General features: G+C 43.7%; 1 protein-coding gene across 14 annotated transcripts in view; it reads left to right on the plus strand.

The window, feature by feature from the left end:
* Positions 1–19,029, plus strand: part of LOC126044944 (uncharacterized) — a 40,744-nt gene that overhangs the window by 3,038 nt on the left and 18,677 nt on the right. For 2 of the 14 annotated variants that reach the window (XR_007507850.1, XR_007507841.1), the window contains exons 1-6: positions 2,835–3,007; positions 3,275–3,346; positions 5,645–8,302; positions 8,818–8,959; positions 10,409–10,480; positions 10,677–10,950. Coding sequence is in view for 1 of the 14 variants with exons in the window: in XM_049815391.1 (XP_049671348.1) it covers positions 10,942–10,950 (9 nt within the window). In the remaining 13 variants the exon portion in view is untranslated. The other 12 variants (XR_007507846.1, XR_007507852.1, XR_007507853.1 and 9 more) reach the window with 12 other exon arrangements.

The raw sequence follows: 19,029 nt of genomic DNA on the forward strand, positions 1-19,029 counted from the left end.
CTGCCCGGTAACTGCACAGAAATTTGCAAGGGACGCCTTTTTTTAGGGCTTCCCTTTGCTTTTTCCTTTCTCCTCCTTAGAGCGGAGGACGGCAGGTCTGGCTGGAGGTAGGCGCGAGGGGTTTAAATAGCATCGGGGGCAGGAAGGAAGCGCTGGGAAGGTACATCGATAAAAGCCGCTTCTCTATCAGCTCCCCGGATCAGGTGAATCGGGTCGTTCCTTTCCCAACTTTGATGCATCCTGGCTGGCACAGAAATGTGTCTTTGAAGTTGTTTTATATTCGGCCAAGTTTTTTACGTGGTTCCAAAAGAAAGAGGGCGAGCATTGTCTCTGCTAAATGATGTCAAGCCGGCATCCTGTGTACCGAGACAATGTCGAAGACTCTATCTGCTCTTGGCTTTGCTATTAAGGTTGCCTCGGCTGTTTGAAGTGTTTACGTTGGGGAGGTTTGAACCTGGCGGAGATTTGGGGAGGGGGATCGCTCTTTAACAACCTGCAACCACGCGTGCGCGCTCGTCGGGTGGTAGCGAGCCTCGGCTCGCCCAACTCGTGTCGCCGAGCGTGAGCTTGGTGCCGCGCGGAGCCAGAAATCCTCCCCGACACGGGTGGAAATGTGCACGTTTGGGTTGGGCTTCGAGGCGGAGCGGGCCTTTTCCGTGGGAAGAGCCTCGCTGGTGATGGGGGGCTCTTCTCCCAGCAAGGTGGTGCTCAGCAGGAGCAGAGCAGAGCCAGGATGAGACCCTATTGTGCAGGCCTGTCCGCATTAGCGGATTCCTGTGCCTGTGTTTAGACTTTCAACGACTTAATTGGGCCTCTGCAGCGAAGGGTTTGCAGCCAAGGGGCCAAGGCTATTGTTTATTCCTGTGGCTATCACCGAGAGCCACGCCGACAGGGAGAAGGACAGACATAAATACCGCCTTTGTTGCACTTTGGATGCTCCTTTTGCTATCCTGAACGATTTCATACTCGCTCTTGAGTGACTTCAGCAGCTTTTCCAAGAGATGCATGTTTTCACTTTCCTGAAAAGGAGGAAAGTGCCTAGAAACTAGGATGAGAGAACCCATTTGCATTAAATGGCCTGATGCGTGCAGGGTGTTGCTATTCCCTTTTTTCTTCTTTCTGTCCGAGCAGAGGGGCTGTGGCCGCGGCCAGCACCGCTCGGAGCTCGGGGAACGCTTCCCAGCTGCTGCGGCGGGGTTGGAAGTTTTTCCTTGGAAAGCTGGGCTGGGAGCTCTGTGTATTTTCTCTGCTAAGTCGCGAATTCATTATGAAATTTATACGATGAGATCTATGACTCCGCTAATGTTTCCACAGAGCAGTTTGGCCTTTTCATTCCAGAGAGGGTTGGACAGGAGCTAAGAAGATCTGGCTTTTGTTTTCAACTCTTCTACAACTTCCTGTATGACCTTGGGCAAGTTGCTTAATCAAGCTGTCTCGAGCTTTCCTTTGTAGTAATGTTACTTGCAAATGTTAGAAGAGTCGTGAATATGCATGGTCGATTTAGTAGGTGATGTTCAGGTACTAATTTGATACCTTATGGAAGAAATCAGCCCTGTCAGAAAAAGAAAACTGAAGTCTCGGTATCTCACCTTGGCTTCAAATGTAGAATTCAATGAAATGCCGACAGCAGCAAGACCCTGGCTGATCTGAATCGGGGTTAGGTGCATGGAGTGTGAACTCTGGGCAAGAATTTTGCTATCCAAAGGAATGAAATAAATTGTGGAAAGTTACCCGAAGAGGGGTCAGAGACCGCGTGTAGCAAGAACATGAAAGACAGGACCTGAAGAAGAGGACAGAGGCACCAGGGACATAGGCGCGATGTGGTAGGATAATGCTGAACGTTGAATTTCCTTGTAGGAACGTACCTCTTGCTGGCCCTGCAGGTAGGGGAGAGCAAAGCCTGTGCTCTGCATCCCCCAGGAAAGGGAAGCTCGTCCTAAGAGCTCAGCCTGTACAGTTAAATAGCATGCTCTAATACAGTGACAAGAGCAGATGACCCTCGGTTTGGGGAGGGTGAGCAATTTGCTTAGAAGTGCTGGAATGTGCACACACACAAAATAAAATGTGTGCATGCTACAGAAAGCTCACACCGCTTTCATTAAGGCATTGGACATCTAAGTACTTGAAGATCTATGATAGGACGTGTTTTTTAGAGTGGCAAAAGTACGTTAATAAATTCTAGCATATCTAAGAACTTGATCACAGCCCGGTTTATAGGGAGTGGTAATATCTTTATTAAGCCAACTGATATAGTTGTAGGGGGAAAAACAGACGAGCCCTCTACAGGGCTCTTTGCTGTAATTAAAATAGGCTGCCTATATCTAGTTAAATAATATGTAAACTCTTAAGGCCAAATGCTGCAGCTAGTTACTATTAGTGAGAAACTGTAAACTACAAAATCCCAAACCAGGAAGTCCCATGGAGATAAAAAAATATCTAAAGAACAGTCAGAAATGTGCCCTATATTATTGATGCTTCAAGCGGTATTAAGTTGTGAAGGGCTGGAATGTAAACAAAGTTACAGATGTCTGATGCCGTAGGTTGAATTAGGGAAGCAGGAAATGCACTCCTTCGCTTGGGATGTTTGGAAAAAACACCTTCTGCCTGTCTTTATCTGAAACAGTTTAAGTTTTGTTTAACCTACAAAGTAATTCGAAGGAGACTGTGCCAGGCAAAGTTGTTTCTTCTATTTATAGTGGCAAAAATAGGAGCTATGCAAACCAACAGACCATGGTCCCAGTTCACAGAGAGCTACGGTTTAGAAAAGACCTAATGAGAGAGGGTAATAGTACTGGTAGGTTGTGTCACAACGGTAAAAACTGCAGCTGTACACACATACGCTTACTCGATTTAGGCATGACTGCATTTTAGAGAGACTATTATTTTATGTATCTTTATAATGTGAAGTTAATGATTATTTTCCTCCCTCAGGGTGAAGTGCAAAGGATCAGTTTTTGTTTCCTAGAAGAGGGTGGGAGAACAGCCTCAGTTGGCTATAAACTCTCTGGTAATCCTGATACTTCTATTTCCCAACCTTTAAAGCCTACAGCCTTATCTTATCTCCCTATGGTTGTTGTTACCCCTGCCAAACTCTGCTGATGGGCTGCTAACATCATTACATTTGCTCCGGATTTGCATAGGTTAAACATAGAGCAGAAATTGCCTGTTATACTTACTGGTGCAGGCTCTGCTCATCTTAAAAACCTACCCCCAAACGGACCAACCTGTTGCTTTGAAGGAGTGATTTTATTTATTATTTTTTTTAAAATTTCAGTGGCATAAATAAACTCAGAACCCACCTTTGCAGCTCCAATGGGAGGAGAAGCGGATTGTGGCATTGCAGGAGGTGAGCTGCCTGGCGACAGGGTCTCATGGTAGGCTGGTGTGAAATAGTGGCTAATTTGTTCCTCAGAGGCAGAGCCACCCTCGTGAATGATACTTTGGGACAAGATAATCTCCTACTGTGTTTATAATGCTGACGGGCACAGGTCCTTGCTGAAGGTTTCTGAGAACTTTCTTAACTTTCTCAGATCCTGCAAGGTCTACATGCCCTGCTGCATGGAACAGCGTGTTATAATGGACAACCCTTAGAAACCTGAAATAGTCTTTGTCCTTTTCATCATGATTGTTGTTGGTAAACTCATATAAATGGGAAGTGCCATTTCCTTCACATTGTTTGAAGTGTATTTATTCAAGAAATAACTGAATAACAGTTTTCCGTGTTTAAAACAGGAGAGCTTTTCCCTAACGCCCAAAGTCCAAATTAGTATTCTTGATGAACCCAGAATAGTAGGGCAGCCAGGTTAGGGTCCCAGGCATTAAGGCATCCTAGGAGTTAATCTCTCTCCTAATAGATAACTCTTTAGTTTTGTGTTTTGTTTTGTTGTTGTTTTTTTTTTTAATTAGAAGTTTTGATTCTCATTTATTTCTTATTGTCAGCTGAAATGCTGAACTAGAAGAAAAAAGGGGTGGCAAGTACCTCTTTTGGAAATATTTTGCTTGGATGACACCTAGGTAACGTCAGAGACACCTTTCCTGGGCGGGAGCTCTGAGGCAGATCAGAATTGCTGTGGCAACATGGCTTTCCTGAGTTTTCTTTTTGCACATGCCTTTAAATTGGTGATGTTAAAAGAAAAGAGTTTATTTCAGAGTTGTTCTGTATGTGCGCAGTATACCTTCATGATTTTTTCCCCCTCATTCCTCAGTTTTCCTTTTTCATAAGCCTGAAACAATAGCAGTGGAAACAGAAATATCCCTCAACTGATGGTGAGGAAATAGGTGAGAGTGTGGAAGACCCTTATAATTAAATCAACCAATATAAAAAAAAGAAAAAAAAAAATCCATTGAATTTGTTTTTATGAGCAGTGCTAGTTGCCTTGCCAGTCTGAAGCTGGCACTGTGGGTTTGCTGTAATCACTGAGCTGAGAAAAAGAGACACGGGTTTTGTTTGTTTGTTTGTCATCATGGAGTTGAGCAGGACTTAAGCAGTTGAATGCATAACACTTTTCTCCGCTTTCATCCTCTTCTCTCTGATTCTGGATTCCATATAAATTTCCCTCGATTCTTCCAATCTGTTTTTTGACCCTCCTTAAGAATTGGGATTTATATATATATCACATGTGATTATCGGCTTGGAAAGTGTGCCTTTTTGGTTTTAAAAATGAATCGTGATAAAAATCAATTACATGAGTAACTTTGAGTGTCTTGCTTGAGCGCAATCTCCCACAGGAGACCGCGTGTGTGTGTGTGTGTTGCTTTGCTTTGGGGGCATCCAAGCAGTAGCCCTCGTTCTGGCCAGTTGTCAGGTCTGTAGGTAGGATGGCACCTTATGTTTGTTGTTGTTCAATGAGGCAAATGCCCAGGATCTGAATCCTGCACACGGTGCGATATGCTGTAACGTAACGTGTAGACCTTTGGCTTTCAACACAAAGTCGTTCGAAGATTAGGAGAAGGAAAATACGCATTGGAGAGGAAGAAATACTGTAATCAAACTAGATGGCATAGAGCAATGCCAAGGAAAAAAAATTCCTTTAGTGAACCAATCCTGACAAGTGCACTTTGTCACTGAAGCCAAGGATCCTCTGTCTCTTGGAGGGTACCTACAAAAGGCCTGTGCTATCCAATATTTTGAATGCAGGTGGCTGAAGATCAAATACTGAGTCCACAGTGCCTTTCTTTCACTTTGGGAGCAGGGTCTCTGCCTTGCTGGGTTTCTCTGGTGCTGTGTGGAAGGTCGCACCCCCTGCTCAGCCACCTCCCAGCATCGCACACTGACTGCTCGCCACAGCCCTGGTTGTAAAGCCTGTGCCAGAGGCAAGGAAAGGGATCGAAAGACATGTGGTGGAAATATGTTGCACTCTAGCTTTCCTTGGCTTGCAGATGGCAAGCTCAGGACTAGTACAATCTAGCCAGAGCAGCCCAAAGACTTCTTTAATATACTTGCAAAGCTAACCTTTAGGCACAGCAGTTAGTGTTTGCCATGAGCTTGCGAATTTGCTTGAACGTTTCTGAGGTTTGAGGAGGTAGGTATAGCATTGAGTAAGAGTTACTGACCTCTGCTCTGCTCTCAGCTCTGCACTTGCTCCCCGTGACTGCAAATCGCATCCTCAGTGCGGTGCTTTCTGTAATTGTCTCCTAATTTCAGATCTTTAGCTGGCGAAATACTAAATCGAGTCTGCCACTCAAGCTGCTTTTGAGTGAGTGAGTAGCCAAAGGACTCATCTGGTAAGCCAAGTTGCCGTTTCCAAACCAAGGCAAAAAGATGAAAGGATATTGCTTTCTGGACCCCACAGTACTGCCCACGCTACAGTTACGGTCAAGGCCCTTGCTCTTACTCACTTTCCAGCTGACCGTTCTGGGAGGAAGGAGAAAGTCGTGAGCTGTGTCCCATCTCCCAGCAGCAGCGACGGGCATCGTGCACTGGCAGCGTTGGGTTGGCGTGGTTTGTGCAAAGCCATCCCAGCTCTGGCAATGATGAGGGTGGGCTGGTGTGTTATGGGGGGAGCCCCAGGCACTGTGGCCTTTCCAAACTCTTGATGCTCTGGTGTTCTGGCTGCCTGGGACATTTGCCTGATGTGGTAGGTATGCAGTCAACATAGTGTTCCAGTAAAGCTTTCACACTTGAAACAAAAATGCCTTGTGCTGGAAACAGGCTAGCTCTAGCAGTAGGGTGTCTCCAGCACCCTCAAACCACATATTTCTTGTTTGCAACCTTGATGTTTTCTCTTTTTCCTTGTTAACTTAACCTCCTCACCTACTGAGCAGTATACACAGACCTTCACCAGGTTTTCCTTCCTTGGCACGAGCTGAAGTGCTGGCTAGACCAGACTGTCCCTTAGGAGGATACAGACAGTCTGATCTCTAGAGAAAGTCTCCGGAATTACCCACCTAGCTTGACTTTATGCCTTGACACATCTGTGAGTCAACGCGGTGGTGATACATTCTGCCAGATGCTTCCAACAAAGAGTTGCCCTGACCCGGAGGTTTTGGTAGTCATCTCTCTGACATAGACCTTGGCCAGCTTTCCGTAGGGCAGTCCGGTGGAGATTGCGTATGAGCCAGCATGAAGCACTCACACTTTTAAACTGGTTCTCTCACCGCTAATGCTTATTCTGTCTGGGATGTCTCAGGCCATGGTGATTTCATGCTGTCGTTTCCATAGTTAGACGGTGTTTGCACCCGAGTACATTACCCCTCCAACTGTTTGCGAGGATGTGGGTGTCTGGTGTTCCCTATATCAGTCCCTTGCACCTTAGGTTCTCAGCCAAGCCAGTCATCCTCATTAACAGAGGGCTGGATTTCTGTGGTGAGACATTGAGGTTAGGTGTCACAGGGTGCAGCTCAGCGATAAGGATGTGATGTCTGCCGCGTCGGAGGACTGGTAGCGAAAGCTCAAACCAAGTCCAGCCTGGACGCGTGAAATGGCCACCGGAGGACTCGCCATTCCAGGCCCCTCCAAGGCTGAGGGGTATTTCTGGCTCACGAGGGCAGGTTGTCTGTCACGGTAGGCCCTCAGCGCTGCGGTTATCTGGCATTGGCCAAAAGCAAGGGTGGGCAGTCACACGTTTTAAGGGGCACAAGTCTCCTTTTTAGCCACCAAAAGCGTGGCCTAGCCAGCCCCGCTGCCTCCTGCCAGCTCTGGAGATAAAGCCCACGGCAGGTCAGAGCGAGGGAGCACCGTGCCCCGTCTGCGGCCGCGGTAAACGGCAGGCGCCTGGGGAGAAGCAGAAGAGCAGGGGAAGCAGATAGTGACTTTTCCCAATCCTCCCCGTTTTTAGCAAATGTTTCCTTAATCTGATGGATCAGCCGTGCCCGCGAGCGGCACTGCTCGTGTGTTTGGTGTGATGGCAAGGCCTACGGCCCCGCAGCATCCTTTCTAGAGTTGCAGCCATTTAACAGAGGTGTCTCCAAGGTGCAGACCAGTGTCGGTCCTGTGCTGTGCTTGCGTTTTGTTAAGACAGACTGAAGTATTTTAGTTTAATGACACTGGTGAGGAAAGAAAGGAAAAAAACCCCAACCCAGCAGAGCCGTTCCTGTGTCAGGACCGTCTCTAATCAATGCAGGAGGAGTCATCTGCTGCTGGGCCATTTATTAACTTGTTTTCAGAGGCCTTTCTAAAACCCACCCATGAATATAATAATCATGTTAATAGTTAAAATTATTAAGTATCAACAGTTAAAATTAAGTGTGTCTTGGTTTTGTTGTTGTTGGTTTTTTTCTTCTTTTTTGCCTCCCTCCTGGTCACAAGGCAGCCATCCCCGCCGGAAACCCCTGCTTTAAAAGAAGGACTCGCTGGGGCGAAAGGAGCGGGTTTCCTACTCCGTTGGATCAAAGCGAAACCTCCCGTCCCGGCCGGCACACAGGTTTCCTCCCGCTCCCAGGTTCATGCCGCGTGTCCGGGCTGGGCGTCCAGCTCAGCCTCCCCCCCAGGATGCCATGTGTGCTCTCTGCTACGTCGGGTTCTCCTCTTTATTATTATTATTTTTTTTTTTTAAATTTAAAAATAATTTGGTGGTGCTCTAGCTGAGTTATCTGCTGTCACTGCAATATACGCTGCATGTCGGACTCCCACAGCCGAAAGCCTCTGTTTCCTTTCTGCCAGTACCTTGGTATCTGCCTTGCCCAGGAGCCTGCTGATGAAGATTTCCTGTTTGTTTTGAGTCACTGCTGGAGTGATAAATATACTTCGGCTCTCTCCTCCGAGAGGAAAGAAACCAGCTGCCCCGAACTAAAGGGAAAAATATGTCGAAATTCCACCAAAGGGCCCTGTTATCACGAGGCTTCCATGGAAGGATGAAACTGGGTAACAGGAGCTATGACAAAGGCGTGATTTCCATATTAAAAATGTCCCTCCGCGGGCGGGGTTTGCCTTTAATTGTCTGCTTTCACTCCATAACTTTAATTTTTAAAACAGGTTAGAAATAAATAAATAAATACAAAACCCCCATAAACTTACACGGCGGAGTAATGCTTGGCTGGATAAACAAACAATTATACTTGTGGTTTCTTAATCTGACCACAAGCTTTAAATGCCATATTTTTGCATGAACCTATAATGCTTCTGGATAAACAATTGTGTTTATATTGTCAGGAGTATCCAGTGTGGTGTTGTGTAATTTCTATGTGCGATTACTAGGATATAGGATAAATTCCAAAAGAAAAGAAAGGAAAGGAAGATTAGATTATTAAGTCATTTTTAATAAAAACAGCATAGTTTGGAATTGCTTATAGCTTAATTTGTAATTTTAAAAGAATGCAACACTGGCTTTTAAGTTTCTACAATTATCTTTTCATCTCTTTTTATCCTTTTTTCACTAGAGAGGGGGCCCAACCCCAAACCTTGGATCTAAACCCAAGATCCAGGTTCAGATCTGAGTTCAGAGCTCCAACCTCATTCCTGAAGAAGCAGAGTCAGGCCGGTGAGCTCCAGCAAATGTTACGTCCGAATTTCCCAGCCCAGGTTTGGGGATGTTTTACTCTCAGGAGTTACTTTTGCCGGGTGGAACGGTGCAAGCGGTGGTGGCCTTGGGGCTTTGGTGTACCTCCAGCCCTGCAGAGGAGCCAGGTGGGGTGGCAGGGGTCAAAAAAGTGTTGTAGCAAATCAGGAGAGCTGTAGGTTAGTGACATTTAAAAAATACTCATTAAAAGTATCCTGTAGCCAGCTTTGGTCCCATCAAAACCCATGCAAGGCAAACACTGGGCTGTGCTGGAGCGAGCGATAGCTTTTGGGAGGTGACAGCCTCTTGCCATGGCTTGGAGGAACGTCCCCTTCCAAAAAAGCATTAGGGGGGGATTTTTTGTGTGTGAAATTGCTTCTAAAGGTACTGGTTTGGGCCTCAGATAAAAGGCACAGGACAAGATTTTGCTTTCGGTAGATGTTTGAACTGCTGCTTATGGGGGGATGGGGGGAGAAGTGTTTTTCCTACCGTTTTTGATATATTTCTTCTTCTTTTTTTATGGAAACTCCATAAGCGATGGCAAACAATGTATGCTTTTCTCTACTCACCGGCACATTCCCCATCCAATAAACTAATCGGGCTCTCTCCTTTATATCACTGAGTGAAATCACATGGAACAAAAATAATCATATTTAAGCAGTTTGAAGTGTATTTTTTCCATGGTTTACCTTTACCATCTCCCAGTAAAATATAATTTCTTCTTTAACAGCAGATGAAAAAAAACATTATAACTTTAAAGCATGAGATTATAAAAGACTGCAGCTAGTTTAGATCTCACAGTTAGAAGTTAATTCTAAGTCACTGGAATTGAAAACATCAGTTTACAACATTTACTGGCTTGCTATAAAAATGTATTCCCCTGTGTTATGTTAAACATGAGAAACTACACCTCGGTGTGTCCATTATTTATATATTTATTCATATCTTGCTGCTTCTGATTCAGCTGTGTAACTGTATGCAAAACAGATAATTACTGGGGAACAGAATAATTTGTATTTTGAGGGGAATAAATACCCTGAAGGATTTGCTTTTGGGGAAAGAACACACTGCAGAGAAATTACACAGATTTTGTAAACAGATATGAAAACAAAAAAAAATAAAAAAAAAAAAAAAAGGTGAGGAAATATTTTGGACCAGGCAACTTTGACACTATCATGCTTGTGGTGGGGGAAAGAATTTTTTTTTTCTAAATACCCAAATCTGCATTGTAAAATTGAACGTGAGGCCCGTTATTTGACATGGTTTTGCAGAAAATGGGGTTTAATGGTAACCCTACCCAAATACCAGAACGACGCTGAGGAGTTGGTTGCTCTTCGTGGAGTCTTGAGATTGGGACCAACACATTCATCCACCAGCTACCTGGAAACACGCTGTTTAAGAAATACCTGCACCTAAACGTGCCTCACATATGGCAATTGTTTTAAGGAAACATTTTCCTCTCCCTCTTCCAGCATGTGGAGACCTTTGTTCGGCTGTGGGGAGCCATCCCTGCATGGGCGACGGGAGCTTGGCTTCCCGCAAGGGTAAGCACCGTAGACCTTCTCCAGATTTATTCTCTGATTTAGCGCCAGACTTTGGAAAAGAGATGCTGGAGACACTAATTTCAGCATTTCCAGCAACAGAATTACTCCTGGAAATGTGACTGAATAATGGCATCACCGTTCATCTCCCTTTGATTTATATAGCACAAGCATTTGCCTATTCCATTTCTGTTTACAGGCTTTCTGGTGGGAAATGGGAGTCTCCCAAACTTTCCTACAGTGAGGGTTTTATAGGCAAATCCATGCCAAAAATGTTTGTCTGGTCACCTTCAAACTACCCATATCCCCCCAAATCCCACGTTGTGCAAAGGGGTGTCGAACATGTTCTGTGGAGCACCCAAAGGGTCCATCACTCAGCACCCTGAAGCTGCCTCCGAGCGACTCCCAGGACCCAAGCAGGCTGCTGCAGCAGTTTATGTTTGCCTATCGAAGTGAAATCTCTCATGCGTGCGGTAAGTAAACACCGCAGTTGGCTCTCTGTTTATCTCAGGTATTTGGAAAGCCCTTCTGTTGTAGCTGTGTCATGGTCTCTGGCGTACGCATCCCACAAAACCTGGGAGAGGTGGGAAGCGTGGCCGGCTGCGAGCGGCGGGGCTGCACCCCGGGAATTGAGGTGCAGGCGAGCAAAGTGACATGACTAGGGGCACCCGAGAAATCTGTGGCGGGGTGTGGGGTGAACCCCATTTTCCCAATTCCTTGGCTAGAAGAGGAAGATGGTTTCTTTGATAGCCTTTCTGCCGCTTGGGGCTGTGCTTTTCCGCCATTGGGAAAAAATCCTTTATTTTGAAGACACTCTGCAGACAAAGATAGTTATGGGTAGCAGTGCACAAAAAGCAGTTTAACACAGTGTTAAAGGAAATCGAAGTGAAAAATCTCTGCCTTAAGATCGCAGCCTTAACACTTTCACCAGGGCTGATCATAAGTTTTTCTTTTCTTTTTTCTCTTTCCTTTTGGTGGAGAAGTTTTCTAAGGTATTTTTCAAACTTTCCAGTTTAGCAATGTGTTGGCTCAAATTGAAAAGAGAACTAGGCACTGGGTCACAGGCAGAATTAGGTTTGTGCTAGTGGTGGGGGCAGGTTGCTGACACAGCTACAATCAGACAAAACATTTAAAACTTCTGGCTTTGTACTTCTCAAATGCCTCTTTTAGAAAATCGCTTAAGTTGTTATTAACATCCACCACCCACCTTCCCTTTCTGGTCCTGACATTGTGTAATAATAGATAATGTTGACATATGTTCCCTGCTGGTCAGAAATACTATACTTCTGTGAAAGGTAACATTTTCAAGCAATGACAAAATGTATTTTACTTGGACAGAGCATTAGTTATTGGACTAATCTCACAATGTGGGATGTGGGGTAAAAGTTTTAACATTTTAGTTGTGGGAGAAAGTTTGTTGGGACAGTAAAAGCATCAGTATGGGGTGTGTTTAGTTTTCTCCATTTCTAGAGGTACTGGCTTGGTATCAAACTCTTGCGTCTGTAGGAATTTAAAAGAAACATTTGCAGTATGTATGAGGAACAGCTGTCTGTGTACTCCCAGCAACTTTTCAAAATGACTATTTGGACATTTTTTTTCTAGGAAGGGTTAGAGAACTAAGGAGTATGTGTGTGTCCCCCACAAGCTCCAGAAAATTTTATTTCTTTTTTAGTAGATCAATTTTTAAACGTTGAGTAACAGTGAAACGATCTGCATTTATTTATCTATTTCCACTAAGCAAAGCTGTCTGAAAATAGAAAAAGAGGAAGAGACAGCAAAATCTTCCAAACAAATATGTTGTGAAAAAACTACTTTTGAAAGTAATCTAGGGTGAGATTCTATAAAAACGTGTCTGCTTCTCACGCCGCCGAACTCAGCACAAGACTGCGCAAGCCTGGAGAAATCGAGTTTTATTTTAAGTCTTGCACAGATCTCTCTGCTGGGGAAGCTGGAAATAATTTTTTTATCGAATCTGGTCTTTTTACGTGCTACAACAGGATCCAGAAATAATCACGGGGGGTCCTGTCATTTGGCAGATAAACATCTCCTCTTGCAGTAGGCTCCCTAAGATTTGGTTTTTTCCCTGCACTGAGAAGTGGGCTGATCAGCCCGTTAGAAATGTGCCTTTTCCTGCAAAAAATCAGCGAAGCTTTAGGGACCAGCCCTCTGTCCAGCATCCGCCCGCTGCCTCCCGGGCTCTGACACCCCGGTCTACGGGGACCACGAGCTTTAACCTGCACAGCCCTTGCCCTAAGCCATGAGCCACGGCTCTGGGACCTCCCGAGCAAAACCTTTCGGTGCAGCGAGCTGCTGCCGTGCAGGTCTGGGATGGGGTCTCTCGTGGAGAGGGGCGGCCGGGAGCTCCCCTGCAAACTCTCCATCCCTCTTCCTTCACCCATCAGGAGCGTCCTGTTTGTTTTTAAACTCTCCCTATGTGTCTGTTGGGCTGCCTCGGGTTGGCTCTGTTCTCAGTTACACCCATTGATGTCAGTGGGGTTGCGTTGGTGGAATCAGGAGGAAAATTTGGCTCCTTGACTTTTTATTCCCCCTTTTTTTTTTTTTTTTTTTTTTTTTTTTTTTTTTTTTTTTTTGCACTGCTCAGCCTAAGCCCAGCCTGCTGCCTGACTTGTCCCGGGCTCCTGCTGCCACTGGGGTGAGAGCTTCTCCTCTGCAGCTCCTGCTGCTTGGCACGGCTTCGCCGCTTCGGATCCAATCTCGGCTCAAAACATATCTGTTCTGCTTTCTGCTTCCTCCCTCCCTCTTTGCTCGCTGTAAAGCATTTTATTATCCAGACTTTATGGAAGGCTCTGTACAAAATGAAGTTGTGAGGTTATTTGTTTTGGTGCAGCCAATCCAATAGTGTAAGCTACTTCCCTCCTTTAATCTTCTCCTCTTTAGATAATACATAGGCTTTTATGTCCATTAATTGTCAGAAATAAATGCTTCTTTAGCTATTACTTCCTGAAACAGAGCAGTGATCTCCCTTACATACAGCTGTTTATATTATGCATAGCATAGCCCTGTCACAAGAATACATTATAAGTTTTTGTAAGACCTTGTACTCGCATTTAGCGTAATTTCCAGCTTAACTTTCCTTTTTCCAAAAAGGAGAGAAAGTATCCAGCGGGGTACCCAACTGCAGTGCCTGCTGCCCCTCGGTCGACGTGGCTCAGGAGTAATCCCTGCTGAAGCCAGCAGGCATTAGAAGAGATAGAAGAGTGATAGGAGCAGTGAGTAAGGTTAGTGGAGTTTCACATTGCTGCTTTAGGACCTAATCATTATTAATTATTCGCTTAATAGTAGAGACTTCATGTCCGAGCTGAGATTAAGACCAAATGGTGCCAGATGTAGTGCAAACACCTATTAAGTCATGGTCCCTTTATCAAACAATTTACGGTCTAAATAGACAAGACAGAGAAAAGATGGGAGATGAACAAAGAGGTGTCAGCACTGGAGACAGGAAATTGGAGGAGCAGGGGCATTAGGGATAGAGAGAGAAATGAAGGCCACAATGTAATTTCTGGAGATAATCAGGGGAAGACCCACAGCTGGGGTAAAAGCATAGACACGCTCCTTTGGAAACCTACTGCGCTAGCTCAAAATGGTCCTGCCCGTCGCTGCTGCCCACAGGGCTGTGGGGGGGAAGAGGTGGTGTAGATGCTCGTTATCCACTTCCACCAAAGCAACCTGAGCTCTGTTATCCTGCTGATGCACCACCTTACAAACCACCTCCAAATTTGGCCCCCAGTTCAGTTCACCACTGAAAGAAACAGATCTATGTGATTGGCTACAAGCGGTCCGACCGCTTCGGTTTGTTGCATGGAGTAGGTTGCTTTGATTCACGTCCGTTTTTAAGTTTAGCTCCGTGCAGCAGAAAAGAGCTGACAACTTCCTAAAGTTCCTTAAATTCTCAAAACACTATACAAATGCCAGCTATCTAGCAACAAAGTATTTAAGATGCTTTGCTTGTGTCTTCATGAATAACTTTCTGAAAGGGTTGTGACATACTTGTACCATTATTTGGTATGGCAATTGAAGAAAAAAAGAAATCTGGGAAGGATGTTTGTTTTTATTTTTCTTCTTCTGACCACTCTGTTTGGAAGAACTGCCAAGTTTGACTCTAAACTTGCAAGTACAGTAACTTTTTTTCTTTGAAACTTGGGTCTATAATGTCTGGAGCTGCTTTTGGTTGAAAGCAATTGTTACGTTCCTGACTCTTGTGATCAATTGAAATCAATTTCATACAGAAGGTTAACAGAGAAGGTCCAAACAAATGAATCCATGTGCATTTATCTGACAGCATTTCATATACAAATAACGAAAGCAGTACATTATCAATTCTCCGTAGTAAGAAGTATTCTTCATGTTTTTATAAAAAGTACTTAAGAGCTGACTTTGAAGAAAGACTTTGAAAACTTGCCAAACCTTCTTTGTATTTTGAAAGTCCACATCAAGAAAGTAGTAAATAGTCATTGAGCATAGGAAAAAGGAAACTATTAGCATTGTTTTCTTTGAAAGATAAAAAGAAAAATGCAGTGCAAAACTTCATAATCTCTGAAATGTGTATTTGTTATTTGAATCAATTTAAAACAATTGTCACTATTAAGTTCATGTTAGCCTGCCTACTGAACTGTATAAAATGGTTCTGTATCTGCTAGTTTCATACATATGGGTTACCCCCTTTCCTCATCTCCTTCTAGTTTTACAGGCTTAAGCATTTCCATTTAACTGCAGAGTTAGAATTTATATGAAGGCTCTGCTCAAAAACCCCTACTTCGGCTCCCCAAGCCTCCTCAGGATTTTTTAACCTATATTCATTCCTCTAATGTAAGGATATCTATCCTTGATTTCTATAAAGCAATAGTGCCTCAGATTTCCCTTTCTGGGGCCCCATTGCCATCGTGCAGCAGTTCTCTGTAATGTGTTCAGATAAGATATCCTCTTTTTTTTTTTTTTTCCACATTTTTATTTTTTGTTGTTTTTATTTTCAGATAGTTTTTGGGCCAGGCTTTCTGTTGTTGTTAGTGTGATTTGGTGCAGCATCATTTTAAAAGAGCTGATCATCACCAGGAGAGATGAGACCAGGTGCTTTCCATAGGTCAAAAAAAAAAAAAAGAAAAAAAAAAAGAATCATGTCAGGGTTAGCTCAGCCATGTGTTTGGATGAAGTTATGTATAAGCTCATACCTTGTACTACCTTTGAACAGGTATATCACATGCTTGCACTGAACACAAGAACCTTGGTATTGTTTAATCATGTGTAATCAAGTAGCCAGCTTGCCTTTTACCACCACTAATGCAGGTTGTACTTATGCATATATTAATTGCAAAGCCATTAAGCTGTCCCGTGTGTGAGGTAGTACTATGAGGAAATGCCTGTTCACTTCATCTTTAATAAGTTCAGTAGACGTTCAGCTAAAAGGGGATCTCAGCTGTGTGTAACCTGTGAGAAACAGAAGTGGAAGTTGGTATGTGAAGAAACATATGTCTGCCGTGTAGAAATGGGATGTTTTCCCCTGATTGCTATAGAAGTGTCTGTAGGTTATAAAATAGATATGGTAAAGAGCTTGAATGGGTGTGTAGGCATATTGGTGTGTTTGGTAGCCAACTATAAATGCTGACCTTTTAAGAGGGATCGTGTCTTTATATAGAAAATGTATATTTGTGGATGAGATAAAGGTAGGATTACAGTAAGGATTTTTTTGGCAGGAGTTTCCGTGATTGTATTTCTTAAGAAGATAGTTGATGGATTAAACGATCATCTGAGATTTTCAGAGTTTGTAAAGACTTTCAGATTTACAAATTCATCATCTCTTGTCTCCATCTAATTATTACAAATCTGTTGCCTCTAAATATTTGTTGCTGCTGGATATTGACTCATGTCCTGCCCTAGCTTTGTTCAAAGTATGTCTCCCATTTTGCAATAAACAATCAAGAAAACATAAAATAGATTAAATTGTGATAAATGCCAAATGCATGACGATATCCTGCTGAAAAGTATGAAAACTTCATGCTTCTCTGCCTCCATTTTTTCATTGATAAAATGGGTCTAATCACATTCACTTCTCCTATGGCTTTTTTGTAACGAACAGGCCAAGCCTGGACCTGCTGACGGCCTGGTCATGACCTTCCTCCTTGTAGGGGGATGATGAGTGAAATTTGGGGGGGACGAGGTTTTGTTCAACCAGCTGTTTCATGGGGAAAGTTTGTTCCCTGTGGATGGGACAGGGCTAATGGTTTGGCCTCACAGCTCTGACCCTGGCAAAAAGCTTTTGGGGAGGGCAGAAGTGATAAAACGAATATGGGAAGATGCAGAAGGAGTTACTTCAGGCTTCCAGTGGAAGAAGTATTTTTCCCGTCACCACCCTTGTCAAATTCCGTCTCCAAATCCTCTAACATAGCTCTTTGTGCCTCTCTGAGAGACAGCTTTCAGGCCGGCATAGGTATTCAGACTGATGGCACTTTCCATATGCTAAGACCCCCAAAATATGAACTCTTAATAGCATCTTCTCTGGTTGCAGAGGGGTCCTCCAGGTCATGTTTATTTACTCTCTGTGACATGGCAGAGTATCCTCACATGCAAACTGGTGACGTTCCAGCTTGACTACTTTCCTAACGAAGATACCCTGTTAATACTAATCTTGCAGTGAAAGCGCACTTTTTCCCCCCCAGAATTCTCTTCTTAATTTGTTAACAAATCTTCCTTGAAGGTAGGAGCGAAATTTTAGAAGGGCTTTTTTCTAATAACCAGCAGCAAACAGGCACGCCCACAGCAGATGGAGAGGAATGTCACATTTGTCCTCATGTCTAGGAGAGCAATGAAAATGACTATTCAGCATTTCGTTTATAATTTTTTCCTTGTGTGAGGATGCTTGAAGGGTCTGTTTCAAGAGCCTTTCCCATACTGTCATTTTGATTGTGACATTAGGATCTATCTGATAGCTGAGTAAATGGTTTGTTTTTTCGTTGGTGTGGACTCTGATGTTTAGCAAGCAGAACATAGCTTGAAAGACACAAACTTTGAAGTTGCTGGGAATTTGACTGGTTTCAATGAAGCCAGGTCTTCATCACCAGTCTGTTAGTGTTGCCACAACTTCACGGAGCTGGATAGGAACAGTTTGGATGTTCATACTAAACAACAACAACAACAAAAAATATATATTTTTTTTTTTTTAGCAATGGCACTTGTTCTTTTCTGCATTCCTGGTAAAAATCATCTACATGTAGCTCTTTTAAAGATGACTTTTGATCTAGTTGCCTATTTAGTGATAATGTCAAATGCTCTTCATTCTTCTTAAATGAAAAAGTAATACTGCATTATTCTGGCCAGTATTATTCCTGCAATGAAGCCGAATTTCATCAAGTTAAACTTTTCTGTTAGAAAGATTAAAGGAGGAGGCAGAGGGCCAAATTCTCCTCTGTTCTGTGAGTGTTGAGCTAGACGATCCATTGACATCAAAGAAACTGGGATTTACACTAGTGTAATCAAAACCAGAATTTCTCACACAGATTTTCTATATATTTTTGTTAACTCTCGAAACATAGGACCACAATAATCCTTCTGTTCCTAAAGATGCACAAACTACAATCCCAGTGGCAGTCACATTACCGTGGACTAAGGAGGTGCGGTTTGCGTTGCCTACGTGAAAATCCTAAGATAACTGCAGTCTGAATGACTTAGAGTGCACAAACATGCTCATTAATACATAAGCTACTGTAACTACGCCTTGTGCTTCCTAGAAGCTTGCCGCCTGCATTTTTAAGGAGAAACCCAAGTTATTCAGCAAAGATATACTTGCTGGTGCTTTGCCTTGGTTTGCCATAGCAAAAATCTGCTTTGCCAAAATTCAGTATATAAGCGCAGAAGATGCATGTTGGGGTTCCATGTCTTTGGGAAAGGGGGTTGTGTCTAAGCTGTCGGTGGGGTGTCACCGCGTGGCGCATCCAGCCACCGTCCTGGGCATCCTCCGAGTTTTGGGGTGAGAGCATCTTGCTGCCGGCCCCCACCCCACCCCGCAGCCGCTGGGACATTCCTACAGCCGTTTTCCAGTGAAATCCCACGCCGGCAGGGTGAGTCACATCAGAAGACATTCCAGAAAGAAGAATAATTATGCCGTTGCTGGAATTGATGTAATGGTGTTTTTCAGGATGCTTTAATAGACATGAGTGATGTTTTGGCAGGCAATCGAACTAACCCTAGATATCTGATTGCATTACTGACTGCTACCAAGGACATCTCTGGGGAAAGGGACATTACTTAAGGTACTTTCTCCCTGTTTTCAACTTGCTGGAGCTAACTTTTAGAGCAGCATCGAGTTCTTTTTCAGAAGACAGACAGACATATTGGAGAGCTTAACCAAGACATGTAACAAACCAAACTCTAAACATATACAGATTCCAAAAGACAGGCCTGTGTAAACAACATCATAATTCCCTGGGTTATGTGCTGTTTAAAATAACATTCAGCTATGCATTCACCTCAAAAGATTGCCACTTAACAGCGTTGTTTCTTTTTGTAATCTTTATTGTTTAGGTTTATTATGGCTCTCATTT

The sequence above is a fragment of the Accipiter gentilis genome, chromosome 1 (assembly GCF_929443795.1).
Source record: "Accipiter gentilis chromosome 1, bAccGen1.1, whole genome shotgun sequence".
Classification (NCBI taxonomy): domain Eukaryota; kingdom Metazoa; phylum Chordata; class Aves; order Accipitriformes; family Accipitridae; genus Astur; species Astur gentilis.